The sequence below is a fragment of the Phyllostomus discolor genome, chromosome 8 (genome assembly GCF_004126475.2).
Source record: "Phyllostomus discolor isolate MPI-MPIP mPhyDis1 chromosome 8, mPhyDis1.pri.v3, whole genome shotgun sequence".
In the NCBI taxonomy this organism is placed as follows: Eukaryota; Metazoa; Chordata; class Mammalia; order Chiroptera; family Phyllostomidae; genus Phyllostomus; species Phyllostomus discolor.
The window spans coordinates 2764557-2783191 of NC_040910.2; the positions used below are offsets into that span (position 1 = coordinate 2764557).

General features: G+C 57.5%; 1 protein-coding gene across 4 annotated transcripts in view; it reads left to right on the forward strand.

The window, feature by feature from the left end:
- Window positions 1-18635, forward strand: part of KIAA1109 (KIAA1109 ortholog) — a 121145-nt gene that overhangs the window by 49510 nt on the left and 53000 nt on the right. For all 4 annotated transcript variants that reach the window (XM_036031782.1, XM_036031781.1, XM_036031783.1 and 1 more), the window contains 17 exons: window positions 660-806; window positions 1174-1301; window positions 1620-1819; window positions 3830-4027; window positions 4688-4899; window positions 6864-7015; window positions 7407-7557; window positions 7705-7857; window positions 8621-8861; window positions 10045-10187; window positions 10663-10882; window positions 11290-11448; window positions 12733-12908; window positions 15570-15745; window positions 16709-17415; window positions 17824-18063; window positions 18508-18601. In XM_036031782.1, coding sequence (XP_035887675.1) covers window positions 660-806; window positions 1174-1301; window positions 1620-1819; window positions 3830-4027; window positions 4688-4899; window positions 6864-7015; window positions 7407-7557; window positions 7705-7857; window positions 8621-8861; window positions 10045-10187; window positions 10663-10882; window positions 11290-11448; window positions 12733-12908; window positions 15570-15745; window positions 16709-17415; window positions 17824-18063; window positions 18508-18601 — 3497 coding nt within the window. The remainder of the gene's footprint in view (window positions 1-659; window positions 807-1173; window positions 1302-1619; window positions 1820-3829; window positions 4028-4687; window positions 4900-6863; window positions 7016-7406; window positions 7558-7704; window positions 7858-8620; window positions 8862-10044; window positions 10188-10662; window positions 10883-11289; window positions 11449-12732; window positions 12909-15569; window positions 15746-16708; window positions 17416-17823; window positions 18064-18507; window positions 18602-18635) is intronic.

Genomic DNA, 18635 nt, shown 5'->3' on the forward strand with positions numbered 1-18635 from the left:
GCTGTTAGTATTTTGGTTTTTCTCTATGATGAGAAAACTTGTCTCTCACTGTTTTTGAGCTTTGTTTGCTCAACTCGGCGAGTCAGGTCCCCTCCCCCTGGCGTGTGACATCCAGCTCGTGCTGCGGCCGGAGCCACCCTGTGGTGCGGCTGTGGCGTCCTGCTGCTCTGCTGCCAGGCACCCCCCACCCCTGGGCTTGCACGTCGTCTGGTCCTGCGTGGACTGGGCGCCCGAAGCCAATGTGGGTGGGGCTGACGGTCTTAGTGACCCGGGTGGGTTGGGGTTAGGGTGGAGGGCGCTGGTCAGAAGAGACGGGAGAGAGGAGACTCGGGCAGCAAGGAGCCAACTTGGGGAAACCAAATCTGCCCTCAAGTACAGTAAGTGGAATGTAGCGATCCTAAAAAATACCCCTTGTTGTTGTTATCACCGTTTTTCTGTTTCTCTGTAGGCCTGTTTCACTTTTCTCTGTATCACTTCTCTGACCTCTGAAGCTGCCGATCTGTTTCGTGCAGTTTGGGCTTTAAGACCAGGGTGCTAACCCGATGGCAGAGGGCCCCCCAGGGGCGCAGGGGCACAGGGGCGCAGGGAGAAGGAGCGGCCGCTGGGGTGGAAACCGTGGCGCGGTCGTGAAGTAAGCGCCCTGCTCCCACTGTTTCCAGTTGTCCTCCAAGCAAGACGTCCGAGGGACGAAGCCTGAGCACCCGGCCCCGGGGACGACGCCCGAGGGGCAGACGCAGACCAGCCTCGCGGCGAAGCCGGACAGCGTGACCATCAGGGGCCTGCAGGCCAACGTCAGCATCCCGAAGGTGGTGGGCCGAGGGCTAGCACGTTCTGGGGTCTCGTCTTATGTGTTTACTGAGCGGAGTAGGGGCGGAGTGGGGGCGGGGGGCGGGGCACAGGCGTCGGTTCCCTTGAAGGGCTAACGTAAGAGTTAACGTAGCAGAAGCGAGCTCACTTGAGCAGAACGCTGGGCGTGCCACACTGCACTGTGCGCACCCACCCAGTAGGAACTGACGACTGTTTTGTGGGAGTCTGTCTTCATACGCTTTGTCTCTGCAACTCCAAACACACGCACGTGCCGTCCCTGGCCGTGGTTTCGCACTGTGCTGTGCAGCTCACGCGCGATAACTGCTCACTTCTCGACGCTGACGGTTATGCTGTTCTCTGTGTCAGATCAACCTGTGTCTGTTGCAAGCCTCCGTGGAAGAGGCCCCCAGCACGGCCCCCGGCAGAAGCGTGACTCACGTGTCCCTGGTCGCCTTGTGTTTCGACAGAATCGCCACCCAGGTCCGCATGAACAGGTAGGGAGTGTTCAGTCGTGGGAGCCACGACGCTCTCGCGGGACGAGAGGTCAAGCCGTACCCATCTTTACAGTGCACTTCTGAAAGTTCCAGAGTGAGAACTCAAAACTGGCACTGGGACTTTAAACCTCACTTCGTAGGCATTTAGGAGTTTGTACTGCTTTTATTTCTGCTGTCCTTCAGTAAAGAACGGAGAGTCCGTCTTGGTCGTTAGTGCCGGGTTACTCAGAGCAGGGGAGTGTGTGTCCGCGAGCGCAGCGCGGTTCCGGAGCCGTGCTGCCGAGACGTGAGCACGTGCTCCCTTTCTTTTCCGCGAAGGGGTGTGGTCGAGGAGGCCGCCAGCGGCACGGAGGCCGGCAGGGCATCCCGGCTGGACCGGTGTGTGCAGGCCACCAGGATGCAGCCGCAGTCGTCCGGGTCGCTCAGGTCCAACGCCGGAGCCGAGAAGGGCAAGGAAATCGCCGCCAAGCTGAACATCCACCGAGTGCACGGGCAGCTCAGGGGGCTCGACACCACAGGTAGGGTTCCACAACAGGTGTCTGTGGGAGGAGGCACTCCCCTTTGAGTGTTGCCGCGGTGGCAGTGTTCCGTGAGACAGGGCAGGGGTCCGTGCCCTCTCGCTGGCCCTCGAGGCCGGGCGGAAGGCGGGCTGCGGTAGGCGCCTGCTCGGAGGGGCCCCAGCCAGGAGCCCGCCTGCCGCTCCCCGCCGCCGCTGCTGCTCGTTGTCCTGCGCACTTCGGTGCCTGTTCTGTCAACCCCGCTTCATTAAACGTTGTTAGCCACAGCGTCCGCGACAGACGGCGAGTCTGTGAAGCGCAGCGGCAGCAAGAGCGGTAGGCAGCCCAGCCTGTGTGCCTCTGAGAGGCCCTGCTGCGGGGGCAGGGCAGGGGCGGGGGGGACGGAACGCACTGCTGGCCGCTTGAGGCTCTCGACTGCGCCCCGCGCCTGTGCTCCTCCAGGGGCTTGGGCCACCTCAGTGTCCAGGTTCAGCCCAGAAGAGGACGGGTGGGTTAGTCGTCCTTGCGGGGACTGCTATCCTGAGTGGCCCGGTCATTGCTCTGGAGCCACTTGCTGAGTCCTGTGGGCTCAGAAGTTCCCGCGGGCTGCTGTGGCTGCGTCTGTGTGACCTCTGAGCGTTCCCGAAGCTGTGTCCCCACCCTGTGTCCGAGGCTGGAGCACCGAAGCAGTGTGTCCGACGCCCCGAGCCCTGCAGTCCCTGTGCAGGAGCAGAAAGCAGTGGCGTCAGCATGAAAGGCCCCCACCCTCTGCAGTCTGCACCCTGCACTGCGGCCCCGTGCACCGGGGTGCCGGGCAGACCAGAAGCGGGAACTGAGTGTACCTTGAAAGGTGCATGATCCGGTGGAACTCATCAGACTCCCCGGGAAAGTTTAAGGAGATGATAGTGTATGACACAGGGGAAAATGTGAATGTTCAGTGTGCGTAAAAACGTCTGTGAAAGCACACGCAGTAGCTAACGACTGGTGTTACCTACAGAGAGGGGAGTGTACGTGCAGGGGCGCTCGCCGCAGACCCTCTCACACCCCTGGGAGCTTCGCGAGTGCGTTATCCAACCACAAGTTTAAGTAAAATGCAGGTTAGATCTTCAACTTACACCGCATTTCAGGATCAGTTCATGCAGTTCGACCAGTGTGAAGTAATTACGTAATGAGAAAACCACGGGAAAATGACTTGGGAACCTTTGTAATCATGAACGCAGAGTAGAGTATGTTCCTGGCGGAATATCCTGCAGCCGTTCAAGTGCTGTCTCGGGGGAGCTGCCGAGGCCTGAGGGCACCGGCAGTCCCTGCTGCTGCCGCCGCCGCCGGAGATGGGGCAGGGCGGGGCTCGCTAAAGGGCTAGGAGGGGGCTTCACCTGGGCGAACTTACCCGTGTTTTCTTAATATTCTTTCTTTTGCTTTTTGATTTTTCTGTATTCATTAACTGTGATCAGAGAAATTTTAAAAAGTAAGGTAAAAAGAAAGTGCCAGAAACTCTGGATGTTTATTTTTATATCATAGTTATAAGAGGTGGCCTATGGCCTGTCTGTGCTGAATTATATGGGATATGTCAGCATAAAGTGATTTTTTTAGTAAAAGCTGGTGCTGCTTTTTTTTTTTTTTAGCAAATAATGTTTTTTCTGGGGCTGGGCAACTAAGATAACTTTTTACATAAAATAATGAGAAAATACTTAAAGAGAGTTTTCTGTGAAGCTGAATTGCGCAGGAGCTTTTAAACTTCAGACTTTTGAGTACCCTCTGACCCTTCGGAGATGAGTCCGTCCACCTCTGGGCAGTAGTCACTTGCTAACCGCGGGACGTTCTTGCCCCAGCTCCCTGCACCGGGCGCCGGCACTCTGTCAGCAGCGCCGCGTCAGGCAGCACCGTCTTCGTGGGGGGTCGGTTGGTCTGTTCGTTTTTATGCCTCGTGAGCACAGCCGCTGTGCCAGACATTTGCACTGTTTGTTGTTTGAAAAGCTACGTGAAGCCCGTGTCTTTAAGAGTGGCGGTGTCGTTCTCTCGTGGCGACAGACGCGGGCACCTGCGCCATCACCGCCATCCCCTTCGAGAAGTCCAAAGTGCTGTTCGCGCTGGAGGAGCTGGAGGAGCTCACGTTTGTGGACGAGACCGGCCAGCAGGCTGTGCCGGACGTGACTCGAATGGGCCCCAGCCAAGAGAGATGGGGCTGGATAATGTTCGAGTGTGGGCTCGAAAACTTAACCATAAAAGGTAGGTTTTTTTGTTTTTTTTTTGTTTTTTTTTTTAATTCTGCTTCAGTGGGGACAGATGGGCCCGCACTGCTGAAATGTTCGGAACACTGACGACTTTCGATAACCTGGACAGCACACGCAGGCGGAAAGCGTGGGCCTGGGGTTGTTTACCAGGCGTGGGCGCCCCGTCCCGGTCCCCTCCATCGCGTGGCCCAAGGCTAGCAGAGCATCAGGACTCGTCGTAGCATCTCAGCGCCCAGGCAGAGCGGTCAGTGGTCGGGCCAAACCCGCCCCGCTCCCGAACGCTTGCGTCTTTGGGAACTGGCGCTTCCAGGAGCAGGGCTTTGCCCCATAGGATGGAAACACTGCGGTCTGCCCGTTGCTCAGGGAGACGGAGGCCGGCCCACGGCGGCGGTGCTTGCGTTCCTCCGCGTGGCTGAGCGGCACGTGAGGCGGGAGGGCCGACCCGTGTGGAGACGTTCGGGGCTGGGCGTGTGCAGCAGGGGTCGTGGGAGCCCACGACGGCCTCCCTGGGGATCTGACGTCACGTCCCCTCTGTAGGTCAGGCTCGGTTGTGGTGAGAACGGAAAGGTTCTTCCTGGGGTCTGTGATTTTCTCCCTGCGGGGGTGGCGGAGTGTGGCGCCACGGGCCCTGATGCAGACACTCCCGCGCCCGCAGGGGGAAGACAGTCGGGCGCGGTCTTGTATAATGCTTTCGGGACGCTGGGCAAGGCGAGCGCCACCGAAGGGGGCGGCGTGCTGACGTCCAACCACTCCTCGGACTCCCCGACCGGCAGCGGCTACAACACGGACGTCTCCGACGACAACCTGCCCTGCGACCGGGCCAGCCCTTCCTCCGACTTAAACGGGAACTCCGTTTCTGACGAGCAGGTTGGTGAATGTCCGGCAGGGGCACTTCGGGAAGAGAACGCGGAAGCAGCGTGCCGACTCAGACTTAGTTTCTGGAGCACACGCGCTTGGCTGGTAGCGAGGCGTTGTGGCGGTTCCCCTGCACTGGAGGTCAGTTCTGTAGGCGCCGTGCCACGGACACGGGTATGTCCGTCACGGCACCCGTCACGGCACCCGCCGCAGCACCCGCCGCAGCACCGTGCTCACGGCGGGCGCTCAGTGACGTTTGCTGGTTGCCGAGTTAACTCACAGAATTTCAGAACGTGATTTGTTCTTACGTCATTTGAAGGGTTTTCGCAGAATTCAAATTTCAGTAATTAGTTTTGTTACCGGTAGCACTTCATGTAAGTTCTAAATATTTTTGTCACTATCTGCCAATTCCAGTCAGGCCCCAAAGAACACCTTAGATGCCCCCATTTGTTATTTTCATGGAGGGAGAAGTTTATGGTGATAAGTACGGGAACCGCAATGATGAAAATACTTGAAATCCTAGATTGCAGAAGCACTGTACCAGTTACCGAGGGGTGACCTTGGGCAAGTCATTCACCCTCGCCAGCCAGCCTCTGTGTCTGGGACAGGAGCATTTGTGCACTCTGCGTTTCTGGAGTCGCGCAGGGTGGGGGCGACCACTAGCGTGGACGGCTGGCCTCAGGGTCTGCCACCAGGACGAACCCGTGAACCTCGTGCTGGAACACGCACTCCCCTGCCCCCCCCACCCCGACCCTGCCGTCCTGCAAGGCGCCCACTGCCCCCACCGTGGCGCTCCTTCCCGGCCCGTTTCCTCCTGCGGCTCCTCGTCCGTGCTGTGAGGTTTTGCCGTGCTCTGTCCTCGTTTCCTGGGCCAGCCCCCTAGGTGACACCGCTCCTGCCCAGGGGCTCTGCCGCCAGCACCAGCCCTCCCCGAGCTCCCGGGTCCTGTCGGGGGCCTCCCAGATTCCCCTCCCCAGGTGCCACGTGCACACTGAGATCCACTGAGGTTTGTACCCTTCCTCACTTCCCATGCCATCACAACTAGTTGCCTAGTGTCTGCTAACCCCCCTCCCTTTTTGAAAGTTCGTGTTCCTCAAGACTGTCTCCTGTGCCCTTGTGCACCCCGTGCCTGGCTTACAGCCCCGGTCCGAAACCCACGGGCCGGGTGCGTTTGAGAATTCAGGTGGCTTTCCTTTGAAAGAGGGGTAATGCGGGGTGTGTACGATGTGTCACCTGAACTCCCAGTGAACGTGAGGCAGCTTCCCCTTGAAATTCTTAAGTATTTCTGCAGCACGATTTAAATCAAATACCCGGTGGGGGAAAGAGCTTCTTGTAGGTCTGGATCAGGTTTCGGTGCCAGGCGTGCAGGCAAGGACTGGGTTTTCAGAATCGCAGACTCTGGGGGGTGCGGGTGGAGTGCCGGCCCGCCCGCTCTCACGTGCCTGGAGTCCACGTGCTGTTGGGACACGTGGGGCTCGGAGCTGCTCTGTGGGCCTTCTTCGTGCCTGGGTCCCTCCACGGGAAAATGCCGGTCTGGCCTTGACCGTGAGCGGTGCTATCTGAAGGTGAACCCGAGACCTCCAGCAGGCGGCAGAGGCAGGAGACCTGTGTTTGTTCTCTAAGGTTGCGCTCCCCACCTCCCTGCCCTCCGAAGGGCGGGCGGTGGCTGCCCATCCGAAAAACAACGTTCTGCTGCTCAGGACGGCTTTAGAGGCCAGCACCCCTCAGGGTTTTCCCAGGGCGTTGTTGGTTTGGACGTGGTGCTGGCTGTGGCTCTTCACTTGGCAGCTGGAAGTGTTCTGTGGGATGGAAAATAGCGTTTGGCAGGCAGCAGAAGACCTGGATTCTGCCACGTGTCCCACTCACTAGCTGCGTAACTTCCGGCAAGTCACGCAGCCTCTTTCCGTCGCTGCCGTCCCCTGGGAAACGGACCGTGCGTCCCTCGGCCGCAGCCCCGGGTCTTGTGTGTCGCGCAGGACGAAGGCGTCGAGTCCGACGACCTGAAGAAGGACGTGCCCCTCCTGCCGCCGCCGCCCGACTCCTGCAGCATGAAGCTCACCATCCAGGAGATCTGGTTCAGCTTCGCGGCGCCCACCAACGTGCGGTCTCCGGCCCACGCGTTTTCCCGGTAAGGGGCCTGGAGAGAGCGCTGCTGTCGCTCGCCTCCTCGCCTCAGCGACGTGCGGCTCTCTGTCGTGTGTGATTTGAATCACCTTTCACATACACCCAGTGCGAGGGCCGCCCCGTCCCCCCGCCTCGCCCGCCCCAGGTGCCGTGGGCGTTCCTCTGACGCTGTTTCCTTTTCTGGGCTTTAGTTTTATGTGCTGCCCTGCCACGAACTTTTGATTTTTCTCACCTCTAATAGGCCCTTTTATATTTTTTCTTTTCTATTACCTGGTGGTCAAAAGGAAAAGTCATTTTGTTTAAACACAATAGCCACTAAGTACAGTAGATACGGAAGACTGTTTGAAATGCAAACTTGACATTTGTCTCTACGACTTTCTGAAATGCACTTGAAGGCAGCTGAACCTTTTGAGCACGGCGACCCCGGCCGTCGGTGCGTGGCTCGTCCCCATCGACCAGCTGAAGTCGTCCCTGCACAAGCTGGACACGGAGGGGACGCTGCGAGTCTGCGCCGTGATGGGCTGCATCATGACCGAGGCGCTGGAGGTGGGTGCGCGGCGACCCGAGGCCGGCTCGGCGTTGGCGCCGCGAGCGGCCCCGGTCACCCAGACTTCCCAGTGCTGGGCTGCTGGGTGTCTTGTGTGTGTTGTCTCCGGTACATCGTTCTAAGCCTGTTGTTTTGCTTTGTTTCAGAATAAAAGCATGCATTTCCCCCTGAGAAGCAAGTACAACAGACTGACAAAAGTTGCCCGCTTTCTCCAAGAAAACCCTTCGTGTCTGCTGTGCAATATCCTCCACCACTACCTGCACCAGGCCAACTACTCCATCATCGACGACGCCACCATGGTCAGTGGCTGGGACGCCTGTGGCCACGGGGGGGCCTCTGCCACCGGGGACCATGACCCACAGGGCGGGGGATGCGTGTGGGCGGTTAGAGGGGGAGTGCAGGCAGCCACTTGGGCCCACCGACTGCAGCGGGCTCCAGCGGCTGCGGGGGTGGGGTGGGCGGCGTGAAGTGTTAGAAGCTGTGGTCGCGGATGAGACTTCTCGGGGTGGAGTGTCGAGTGAGCGACCGGTCAAGGATGGACCCCGGAGAAAACCAAAGTTGGGGGGGTGGGGAGGGCAGGTAGAGCCGCCAGAGTGCTGGCGAGGGAAGGGAGAACCGGGAAAGGGCATCCTGGGAGCCACAGGTGTGGTGACTTCTGAGCAAGGGAGTCGTCACAGGAGTCGCATCTCACAGCAGCAGCGTTTCGGTGCAATGAGGACTCTCTGATGGCCGAGGGGCGGTGACGTGGTTGTGCAGAGGAATTCTGCGCACCTGTGCCTGCGGAAAGCTCGTTGGAAGGCAGTGGGGTCAGGGGTTCAGGGCCGCGGGAGCCCTCTCCCCCTCATGAACTGCTGTTAGCAGAACTAACTACCCAGGGACCTTTCGCCAGGTCAGGGGTCAGTGGGTCACTGTTGTTCAAGGCCAGCCCAACGTCTAAAATTCTACTCTCCCCATTTCTGAGTGGCAGTATGAGACTTAAGTGAATCAACACATGCAAAGCACTTTAGGGGAGCTGTCGTCGCTCTAGTGAGGTGACTGCTCCCCACACCCTTGTCATCACAGAGTGACGGGCTTCCCGCTTTGGTGACCTTAAAGAAAGGCTTAGTCGCGCTGGCCAGGCAGTGGATGAAGTTCATTGTGGTGACGCCGGCCTTCAAAGGAGTCAGCCTGCACCGGCCGGCCCGGCCCCCGCAGCCCCAGGCCACGGCGGACCCCGACCACGAGGACGGGCTCGGGCTGGACAATGGCGGGGGCCTGCAGAGCGACACCAGCGCTGATGGGGCCGAGTTCGAATTCGATGCAGGTGACTCTGTAAACGTTTTAGCTCATGATTGTGCACTTGGTGGCCTAGTACAGGTAGTAATTGTAATAATTTGTGCCCCGGGTTTGAGATTTGAATTTGCCATAGCTTAATTATATAAATATGGTTTGTCTTAGTCCAGATAAATGGTAATAATATTGGAGTCTTACACTGATTTGATTCTCAAGTTCAATTTGTGAGCTGTAGTAGACTTCTCCTGATTGATCCAGGACAGACAGCAGACAACTTTGCGTGACTAGAATATTTTGAGTGAGACATATTAATCTCCATTTAAAAATTGTATTTGTCTCCCTGTCAGCTTGCCCTGTGCCACGGTGTTTTCAAGGGGCCTTTGAATTTCACCCGGTGCCTGTCTGAGCTGACTTTAGGTCACGGTTGGAGGCCTGGGCTCCGCCCAGGATTCTCTCAGCATAATGGCTGAGCACAGGGGCTGTGTGTGTGTGCCTCTCACACACCCACGGGGCGGGACACACGTGGGCTCGCAGTTGTGAGTCTGCAGGACACAGAGTTTGTTCTTGTGTTGCCGTTTACTGATGCGTCTGTGAGCTCCCACACCAACAACCGTGGACCCACTGCCGCCCCACCCCGCGCGCACTCCCGTGCTTCCTCAGAGTGGCGTTTCACCGTCTCAGGAGAGGTCCTGCCCACGCAGTCTATGCTGCGGTAGTTTGGAAAAATAACACAAGCGCCATGGGAAAAGACAGTCTTAAACTCAGAGCTTTCAGAACCCCGATATATAATGCTTCACCCAGATTGTTTGTTTTCAAACACTTACATGTGACACTTGAACGTGTTACAGCCTATGAGGCACAATAGGCTGTATTTTATTTATTTTGACAAATTTTAAGTCTGCACACAAGCTGGGAGAACAGGGTGGAAAGTGTCCCTCCTGATTAATGCCCCGCAAATGCGGGCGTCACCCTGTGAGAACCCTGGGCTCTCGGGGCTCAGCCGAACTGGCTCTGCTCCCTCGCCAGTGGGGCGGCCCGTGTGAGGGCACGGTGCGTGTCCCTCGTACCGGCTCAGCGCGGAGGCCGGCAGGACGCGCGAAGTGAGGAAGGGGAGGGGCCCGTCCGCTGAGTGTCGTTGCCCTGCCAGAACCGCTGGGCAGCATTCAAGGGGAGGGTCCGGGGCTCTGCGGCCACTCACTGTCGGTCCGTTTCAGCCACCGTCAGTGAGCACACGATGCTGCTGGAGGGCACGGCCAGCCGGCCGCCTCCCGGGGGCCCGGGGCCCGTCACCGGGGCCGAGATCATGAGGAAACTGTCCAAGACGCACACCCACAGCGACTCCGCGCTGAAAATAAAGGTACGGTTGGCTGTTCCTAGAGTCGTTTAGACTTGCAGAGGGCACCCAGACTTTGGCTATCTCAAGCTTAAATATTGGGTACCCACTGTAAATATTTAAATTTGGTAAAGATAGTATTTGTTTGTTGAATTTCATGTGATTACTAGCTTTTCATGCACACGTTTCTTTGCAAATTATACCACCAGCAATAACTAACATTGATTAATAAGGACAACTTTAACTACCAAGCCTTAGGTTTCAACTTTCAGTCCCATTGAATATTGCGGTCAATAACATAGAGCATTGAGAGTGCTGATTATCTTGCGATGGTGTGTGACCAACACCCAGTCAGAGGCAGGCTGGTGTGTGGTTCTGAGGACACCATTTCGTGTGGGGTGTGTGCGCTGCAGCGGGCAGTAGCGGCAGGGGTGCGGCCGCTGCGGTTCTCAGCCTCGGAGGCCGTGTGGGTGAGGAAGAGCCTCCTGTTCCTCTGCAGGGCATCCACCCGTACCACTCCCTGAGCTACACCAGCGGGGACACCGCCACGGACTCGCCGGTGCACGGGGGCCGAGCCGGGATGCCGGTCAGGGAGAGCCCGCGCAAGGAGAGCCTGCTCAGCTACCTGACCGGCAGCTTCCCGAGCCTGCACAACCTCCTGGAGGGGACCCCGCAGCGGGGCAGCGCGGCCGGGAAGAGCAGCTCCCTGACCAGAACAGGTGGGCCTGGTCTGCTTGTGTGGGGGGCACCGTGGCGAAGGCAAGACTCCAGCTTATGGGGATCGAACTCATCTTTCATGTGTCCTACACGTGACACACTCGTGTCTTAGAGAGGATTTGGGGAGACTTCCACTGGTGACCTGTTAGTGTCTTCTCGCCCTCGGTCTGATTTTTAAATTGCAGCATTTAATAGCCCTCTCCACCCAGGTGTGGCGTGGGTTGTGTCTAGACCAGGCAGTGATGAACCCGGCATAAATAATGCATGAGCTGTCTGTTACCGCCTCCTGTCCGAACGCCAGCGCCGTGCAGTGGACCTGAGAACATCTGCGCGGACAGATGCTCTTTCACCGCTCGCTCCCTGCCCCTCGCACTACCTGACGCTAACGCTCAGCACAACTCTGCCTCAGGAAACACCCTGGCCACGGACATGCTGTCGGAGCACCCCTTGCTGTCGGAGCCGTCCTCCGTGAGCTTCTACAACTGGATGTCCAACGCTGTGGGCAACCGGGGCAGCGTGGTGCAGGACTCCCCTGCCACGAAGTCGGGGCACAACAGCCTTCCCACAGGTGGGCGCTGGTCGCGCCGTTTCCCTCCCACAAACGCTAAAATGTAGAGTTCAGTTGAAGTGGTAGACCCATTTGTGACACCCCTGAGATTCTGCAGGCGAGGGCGTTGTAAGCAGCCACTCCGTGTTCCTGTGGAGTCGGACAGGTCAAGCGGGAGAGCGCCTGTAATTTAAGGAGTTAAAACTCCCATTTGGTGTGTCTGGTTTGATTTTCAGACGGCAGAAGGAGGCGTGTGACCACAGCAGTGTGTGGTCGCAGCGCCGTGCGCCTGCAGTGCGTGCAGGCAGTGGTTTTGGTCCACCCGGGTCTTGGGGGTGCAGGCACCAGCGTGCTCATGCCCCGTGTGGTCGCCTGGACACGCAGTTCAGGCTCAGGGGATACGAGGAGGAATGAAGTAAGATTCCCGCCCTCAATGAGGAAAAGAGATGAGGGCAGTTGATTGCTTTTAGAGGAGAATGCTTAAGTAGCGAGAAGGCTGGCGGGGAATGGACCCAGAAGGATTGGGGGTCTCTCCTGGAATGTGAGTGGAGTCAGCCCTCCTGTCCTAATTTTTATGTTTTTCCGAATTTACTAGATGCGTGTATTTTTTTGTTAAAAAAAGTATTTTTTAAAGAATGTGTGAGGTAGCCTTTGATTCTAGTTATGGAAAGCAGATAAAATTAATCTGTGCCACAGCTTTTGGTATTGCTAGTGAATTCTATTCAGACAGAAGAGACGGTACTGTGAAAAGTGGTTGATACGAGACCACGCAGTCACCTTTCCTGCTGGAGGGTGACCACCTCTGCCTCTGGACCCACCCCGAACCCCAACCACCTCAGTCCTCCACGCCGCCTAGCCGGGGAGGGTGGACCGCTGGTGCTGGGCTGGTGGCCTGGCTGCTTTCCCTGGAAAGTGAGTTTCCGGTTCAGGAGCACCAGAAGGGGCCGTTCCTTCTCTCACGGGCCCTTGCCTGGGCGTTGGAGGAGAGGGGGGAAGAGGAGAGGGAGTGCCCTCTGTCGGGCAGGGAGTTTGCACGTGCGACTGTGGGCACCACCTGGATGCAGCCTGCCCCTGCGCTGCCTCTGCCCTGCCTCTGCCCTGCCTCTGCCCTGCTGTCCAGCAGCTGCTGTGCCCTCTGCTCCCGGGGCAGGCTTCGTGTCGGAGGGTGACGGACATGTTCTGAGAATCTAGTGTCACTTCGCTTTATGTTAATCATGTCTGTTATTGGTAAAGGGCCTAAAAGTGCTCTTTTTTTCTCTTATTGTTAATAATTTAGGTTTCATTCTCGAACATTTCTCCTGGTAGGTGTTGCGCCCAATCTTCCTACAATACCCTCAGCCTCAGACTTCAACACCGTGTTGTCGAGCGAGCAGAACACGCTGGACGGGACGCACTCCCAGCACAGCACGAGCCAGGACGACGTGGGGGGCGTAGAAGAAGCCAACCAAGGCTTCCCCGCGGTTCAGCTGGCTGACGCGCAGGTGAGCCGGCCCGCTGCTCCCTGGCCATCACAGCCCTCACAGGGCAGCAGGGAGCGGTGGCAGCCATCTACAGCAGGCGCCTTGGCATTGAGTGATGGCCTTTCTCTGGGCTTGTCCACCTAGCTTGGTGTCCAACCCGTGGCCTTTGGGCCGCATGCAGCCCAGGGTGGCTATGAATGCAGCCTAACACAAAATTTTAAATTTACCTAAAACCTTTTTTTGCTCATCAGTTTTTGTTAGTGTTTGTGTATTTAATGTGTGGCCCAAGGTGACTCTTCTTCCAGTGTGGCCCAGGGATGCCGGAAGGTTGGACAGTCCTGCCCCAGGGCCTTCAAAAAACGCGTGGGTTGATGGACATTTACCTGTGTTCATTCCACAGAAGAGCGGTGGGGCTGTGTGTCTCACACAGCAGCATTCTGGCTATTCGGAGATACAGACTGGCTGCCTCCCAAGACTAGGAAGATACATTTAGTCATATCCGGGGTCTTTAGTGCTGTGGGAGGGCTTTCGAGTGAGCGGTGGGGCGGCACTGACGGTTCCAGACCAGAGGAGTCACGTGACTGGGGCTCCGCGTGGAAAGCTGCTGGTGGGGCGGGGCGGAGACGGGGTGGGGAGGTGAGTCCCTGCTCACCCCAGGGGTGTTGAGTCTCGTGGTGGCTTCCATGAGGGGAAGGAGGAGTGGCGGGAAGGTCTTATTGAATGGACCAAATACAGAGAGCACAGGGCGAAATCTCTGACATGGTCTTAGTTTCGGTGGCCTGGAGGCGAGGGGCAGCTTGGGCCCTGGGCAAGGAGGCCATTGTTTTCCCAGGACGAGGGAGGCTTGAGTGAATTTCCGCACCATGGCCCTGTCCCCAGAAGGAGGGTGCAGGGCCAACGGGTAGAGCCAGGTTCGGGGAGGATGAGCCCTGGAGGGCTGTGGGGTCCTTCACAGAGAGAGGCTGTCGACACAAAGGGTGCTTTGTCCTCTGAGTCTTTGGGGTGGTGAGGACACCTCACGGCCCTATGGGTTAGTCTGCAAACGGGGAGCTCCCGTTTTCTCTCCCAGGAGGAGGTAGTTTATGTTAAAACAGTTCCCAGACACGTAAGTTTTCTGGGACTGACTTCTCCATGACCTTGTGGTTGCTTTGGGGGGCTCCTTCACTTTTTCTTAAAAGGGAGAGTGGGGGAAGAAATAGTATTTTGTGTTTTGTCCTTTATAATACATTCATTGTGTTTATTAGCATTCAGTACACATTTTTACAGTACTGTGCTGTTTTACGTGTTGAACTCTGAAGTGTACCTGACACGTGAACGTGAATGCTTCAGTGGGAACTGTGGAGTGACTTAGGTGTGTGTAGAGGAGGGCACGTGAAAGGGAGCTCCCCACAGACCCTGGCGGGGCCCCCAGTGCTGAGGGTCCAGGGGGGTTGAGGGAGGCTGGGGCTCCCCTGAGGCCTTCAGATCTTCCCCTGTCAGTGTCCTTGGCTGCTTGGCTCCCAGAGCAGAGGAGGAGGGTTGATCCAAAGTGGACACGGAGAGGAAAGTGTGGGGATGCCTCGGAGATCGCGGTCTGGGTGGTGGCCGAAGCCGAGGCCCAGCCAGGGCGGGGGTGAAGGAAGCCACACGACTGTGGAGTGGGAGCGCCGGTTGGGTCATCTGCTGGCCGCAGCGTCATTCCAGTGGCGAACTGGGACACGAGTACAGGAAAGTCGGTCAGGAACCAGGTTCCCCGGTGGGCACGGAGCACAGCCGGGGCAAGAATGGAGGATGGTCTGAAGCCGGAAGGGGGAAGGAGGAGAGAGCGTGCCAGCCAGGCCTCAGGGAGAGGGCGTTTCTCCCGGGGCTGCCCCGTCCGGAGCGTGTGCGTTCTGTCCCTCACGGCCCAGCCTCCTCGGCGCCAGCAAGGGGCTCCCCTAGTGACAACTGAGAGTGTGGACCGGTTCTCATCATGCAGTGGCACCTGTCCATGGTGGCAGGGGTTTTGAGCTTCAGGAAGTGACCCCTAGGGAGAGTGCACAATGAACGAGTCCGGAGGGGCCAAGGAAAGCGTTGACTGACACCTGGATTGAGGATGTCCGAGACGGGGTGGGGGGGGCGGCACCTGAGCGGGCAGAGTGATCGCTGTGAGCTGTTGGACCTGAGCAGCAGCTCCCGCTCAGGTTGGCTCTTGGTGACCACGAAACTCAGTCACCTGGAGAGTTAACCAGGGACACGTGTTTCCGTAAGCGTGTGTGACACTGAAAAGTAAAGGAAGTTCTTTGTCAAATGACTGTTATGACCAGGTAACACCATTTAAAAATAGGTCAGTTATTCTTAATACGTGAAATTTTTACATTGACACAGGAAGTTGGTGAACTTTTTGTGAACTAATATACCAGATGTTTGCGGAAATGCAGATACTTGTGCCTTTTCCGAAAGCAAGAGGTGGGGTGATTTAAGCTAACTCACGATTCTATTTTCCTTGTGTTTCCAGATGCTCAGGCAGCGCTGAGTAATCTTTGTCCTTATGATTCATTCGCAGACAGTAGGGGCTCCACAGCGCGGCTCAGTTCTGAGTGGAATGACGGAGGACCTCTTCCGTGCCCCACACCGCGTGGGGTGAACCGGGGCGGGGGGAAAGCAGCCCCGGCGAGCGGCGAGCTGTGAGTCATGCTCACGTGGGCGTGCCGTGTCTTCCAGGTCGTTTTCAAGCCTCTGCTGAGCCACACGGGGATCCAGTCGCAGGACGCGATGCCGCTGTGCTACCGGATGTACTTTGGAGAGCACCTGTCCTTTTCCGGGACGCTGGACTGCCTCCGGGCGGACATCGTGGACTCGGACACCGCCAAGGAGAGGAAGGGCAAAAGGGCAAGAAGGTGCCTTGCATCGTCGTCGTTTTCACGTAAACTCTCGTACAAGGGCCATGGCACTGGTTTGTTTTTAACTTTTGCCTTCTTCCCATGCCGAGGGGAAGTCCGTTTTAATGTCCTGGTGAGAAGGTGGTTTCCCTTTATTGATGAGTGTGGCCGCACTGGCACTTGCGAGACCTGCTCTCAGGCCGCTCCTCCGAGCCCGGGCGCACCCCCTGAGAGTCGGCCATGTGCCTGCGGTCGTGCAGGCACATGCTTAGAGCTCCGTGACTGCTGCCCTGGCTGCACGTCTGTGGTCTTATGGTTGCAGTTTTATGCATCCCGCTCAGAATTCTTTCCTGACTCCCTGCTGAGCTGGCGTGTGGCAGGCGGCATGTCCTGTAGGGACAGCAGAGGTCGCGCGAGCGCTGCAGGCGGTGTGGTGAGGGTTAGGGTCTGTGTTTTACAGTCAGCCTCTGTTGTCGCAGGTAGTTCTCGAGTTTCCTCGCTGTTTGCCTAGGAAATAGTGTGCCCACCAACAGGGTTTGACTCATCTTTTGTGAACTTGAATTTCACTTTGGGTCTTGCGACAGTGGGCAGGGGTAATAGAATATGGACATAGGTTTTTGCTGTGTGCTTGGTGTCATCCAGCTCGTGCTTTTGCAAGGTGGTAAGTTGATCTGTGATTGACTTTGAATTCCAGTGCCATCGTGAGGTGCCCTGAAGGCAAGGAAGATTGTCTTCAGTCCCTCGCCCACACTGTTAACCGAATTCTAACTCTGACTAGTCAGCGGTAGAGCAAGAACGGGGAGGGACTAAGGCCCAGTTTCCAGCTTCCAGTAGTCTGGCGTAGTGAAAAAAGTAAATTCCACTTGATTTCACGCTTAGAATTATTTAAATGGCTTGGAGATTATTTTGCTAATAAATCAATGAAAAGTGTGCAGTTCTAGAAAAGAGGAGGCAAAAACCCCTTTACTTTCTCATTTTTAGGCAGGGCCACGTGAATCTGCCCCCGCTGGAGTTCAAACCCGCGCTGATGCTGGAGACCTTCAGCCTCAGCGCCGTGGTGATGGAGAAGTCCGCGTGCGCCGCCCGCAGCTCCGCCAGTGCGCTGTCCTTCCACGACCTCGGCAAGCGCCACTACAGCACCTTCCACTGCAACTTCACCGTCTCCTGCCAGTCCATCAGCCAGCACGTGGACATGGCGCTGGTGCGCCTCATCCACCAGTTCAGCACGATGGTCGACGACATCAAGGCGACGCAGACGGACATCAAGCTGAGCAGGTACACGGCGGGCTCCGCTTCGCCGACGCCCACCTTCAAAACCAGGAAACACCGGGATTTCCGCTCCTCCGACTTCAGCCGCAGCTCCAGGGGGAGTCTCAACGGTGGCACCAGAGTGAACAACGCGAAGAACAAACGGGCCGGCAACGACAACAACAGGAAGGAGGCTCGGAACAAAAACTCCCTGGGGCGGTCCGAGAGGAGGACTTCCCGAGTGTCCCGGAAGGGCTCCAAGGACGTGGTGGACCACGTGGCGATCCCCATGGACGACTCGGACTCCATCACCGTGTCGGAGCAGAGCGAGCCCTCCGCCGAGTGCTGGCAGAACATGTACAAGCTGCTCAACTTCTACTCCCTCATCTCCGACCCGACGGGCATCCTGGAGAAGTCTTCCGAGGCTTTTGGACCCACAGGTGATGGCTGTCTCTCTGTTTTCACAGTTTCTGTTTGGAACCGCAGAGCCACTAGGAAGGCCGCAGGTTGTTCGGCGTTCTTCACGCGGCGAGCGGGTAGTGGAGCTGCCCAGCAGGGGTGGGCGCTGTGGGGGGGACAGTCACCACACTCAGACCCCTGCCGTCTGCCCCCCACCCCTCAGCCAGGCACAGTGCCCCCATCGAGTCACACACGCCTGCCCACCAATCCCAGATGCTGCTGTTGGCTTTCAGTGTGGCCAAGGGGCCTGTGGAGAAGGGTGAAGTCCTTTTGGTGGGGACGGGGAGGGCGAGGGCTGGTCAGGAGGGCGACAGAGACGAGGGGGGCGGTGTTTGGAGTGTCTTGTCACGGTGCAATTCTCACCTGCGCGTGTCCCCTTGCTCATGCAGGCGTGCGGAGCCCGACGGAGCCGGCCTGCCGGGTGGTGTTCGAGAATGAACAGGACAGCAGCAGCATGACCAAGAGGAAGCGCAGCTTGGTGACGGCGGAGCCCCAGCACGTCACCCTGATCGTGTTCGGGATCGGCATGGTGAACCGCACGCACCTGGAGGCGGACATCGGCGGGCTCACCATGGAGGCGGAGCTGAAGAGGATCCACGGCAGCTTCACCCTGAAGGAGAAGATGAAAGGTGTGCGCCCCGCGCGGCCCACGGCCGCCCTGACTGCTCCAGAGCTGGCCAGCCCCCGGCCTGGAGGGCCAGCCCGGGCCCTGCCTTTCTCCTGTTCCTTCTGCTTTTTAAAAAATGCCAAGCATTCTGCACCGAGTGCTCCTTCTGAGTTATGGTGTCATGAGGCTGTGTGATGCCGCCAGGCCCTGGGTTGCACGAGTGCCGAGCTCAACTGTGCACGCAGCATTATTCCAGTTTTGACGTATAGTGTAGATGGATATCTGAACATATTGAATAGGACTTCAAGGAGATTTTTATAAGTAGTTTCAAAACGTAGTTTAAGTTTTATCACAACTTTAAAATGATCTTTTGTCACTGAACGTATATAACTAAAATGCATTTTTAATGTGAAGTACAATTACCTTATTTCCGGAATTCACGTAATTATCTTTTATCGGGTTTTAGACGTTTTACATCAAAAGATGACGGAGACCTGTGCCACCGCGCACGTCGGAGGCGTCAACATCGTGCTGCTCGAAGGGATCACTCCGAACATACAGTGAGCGTGCTGCTGGCTGTCCTTCCCGTCCCGG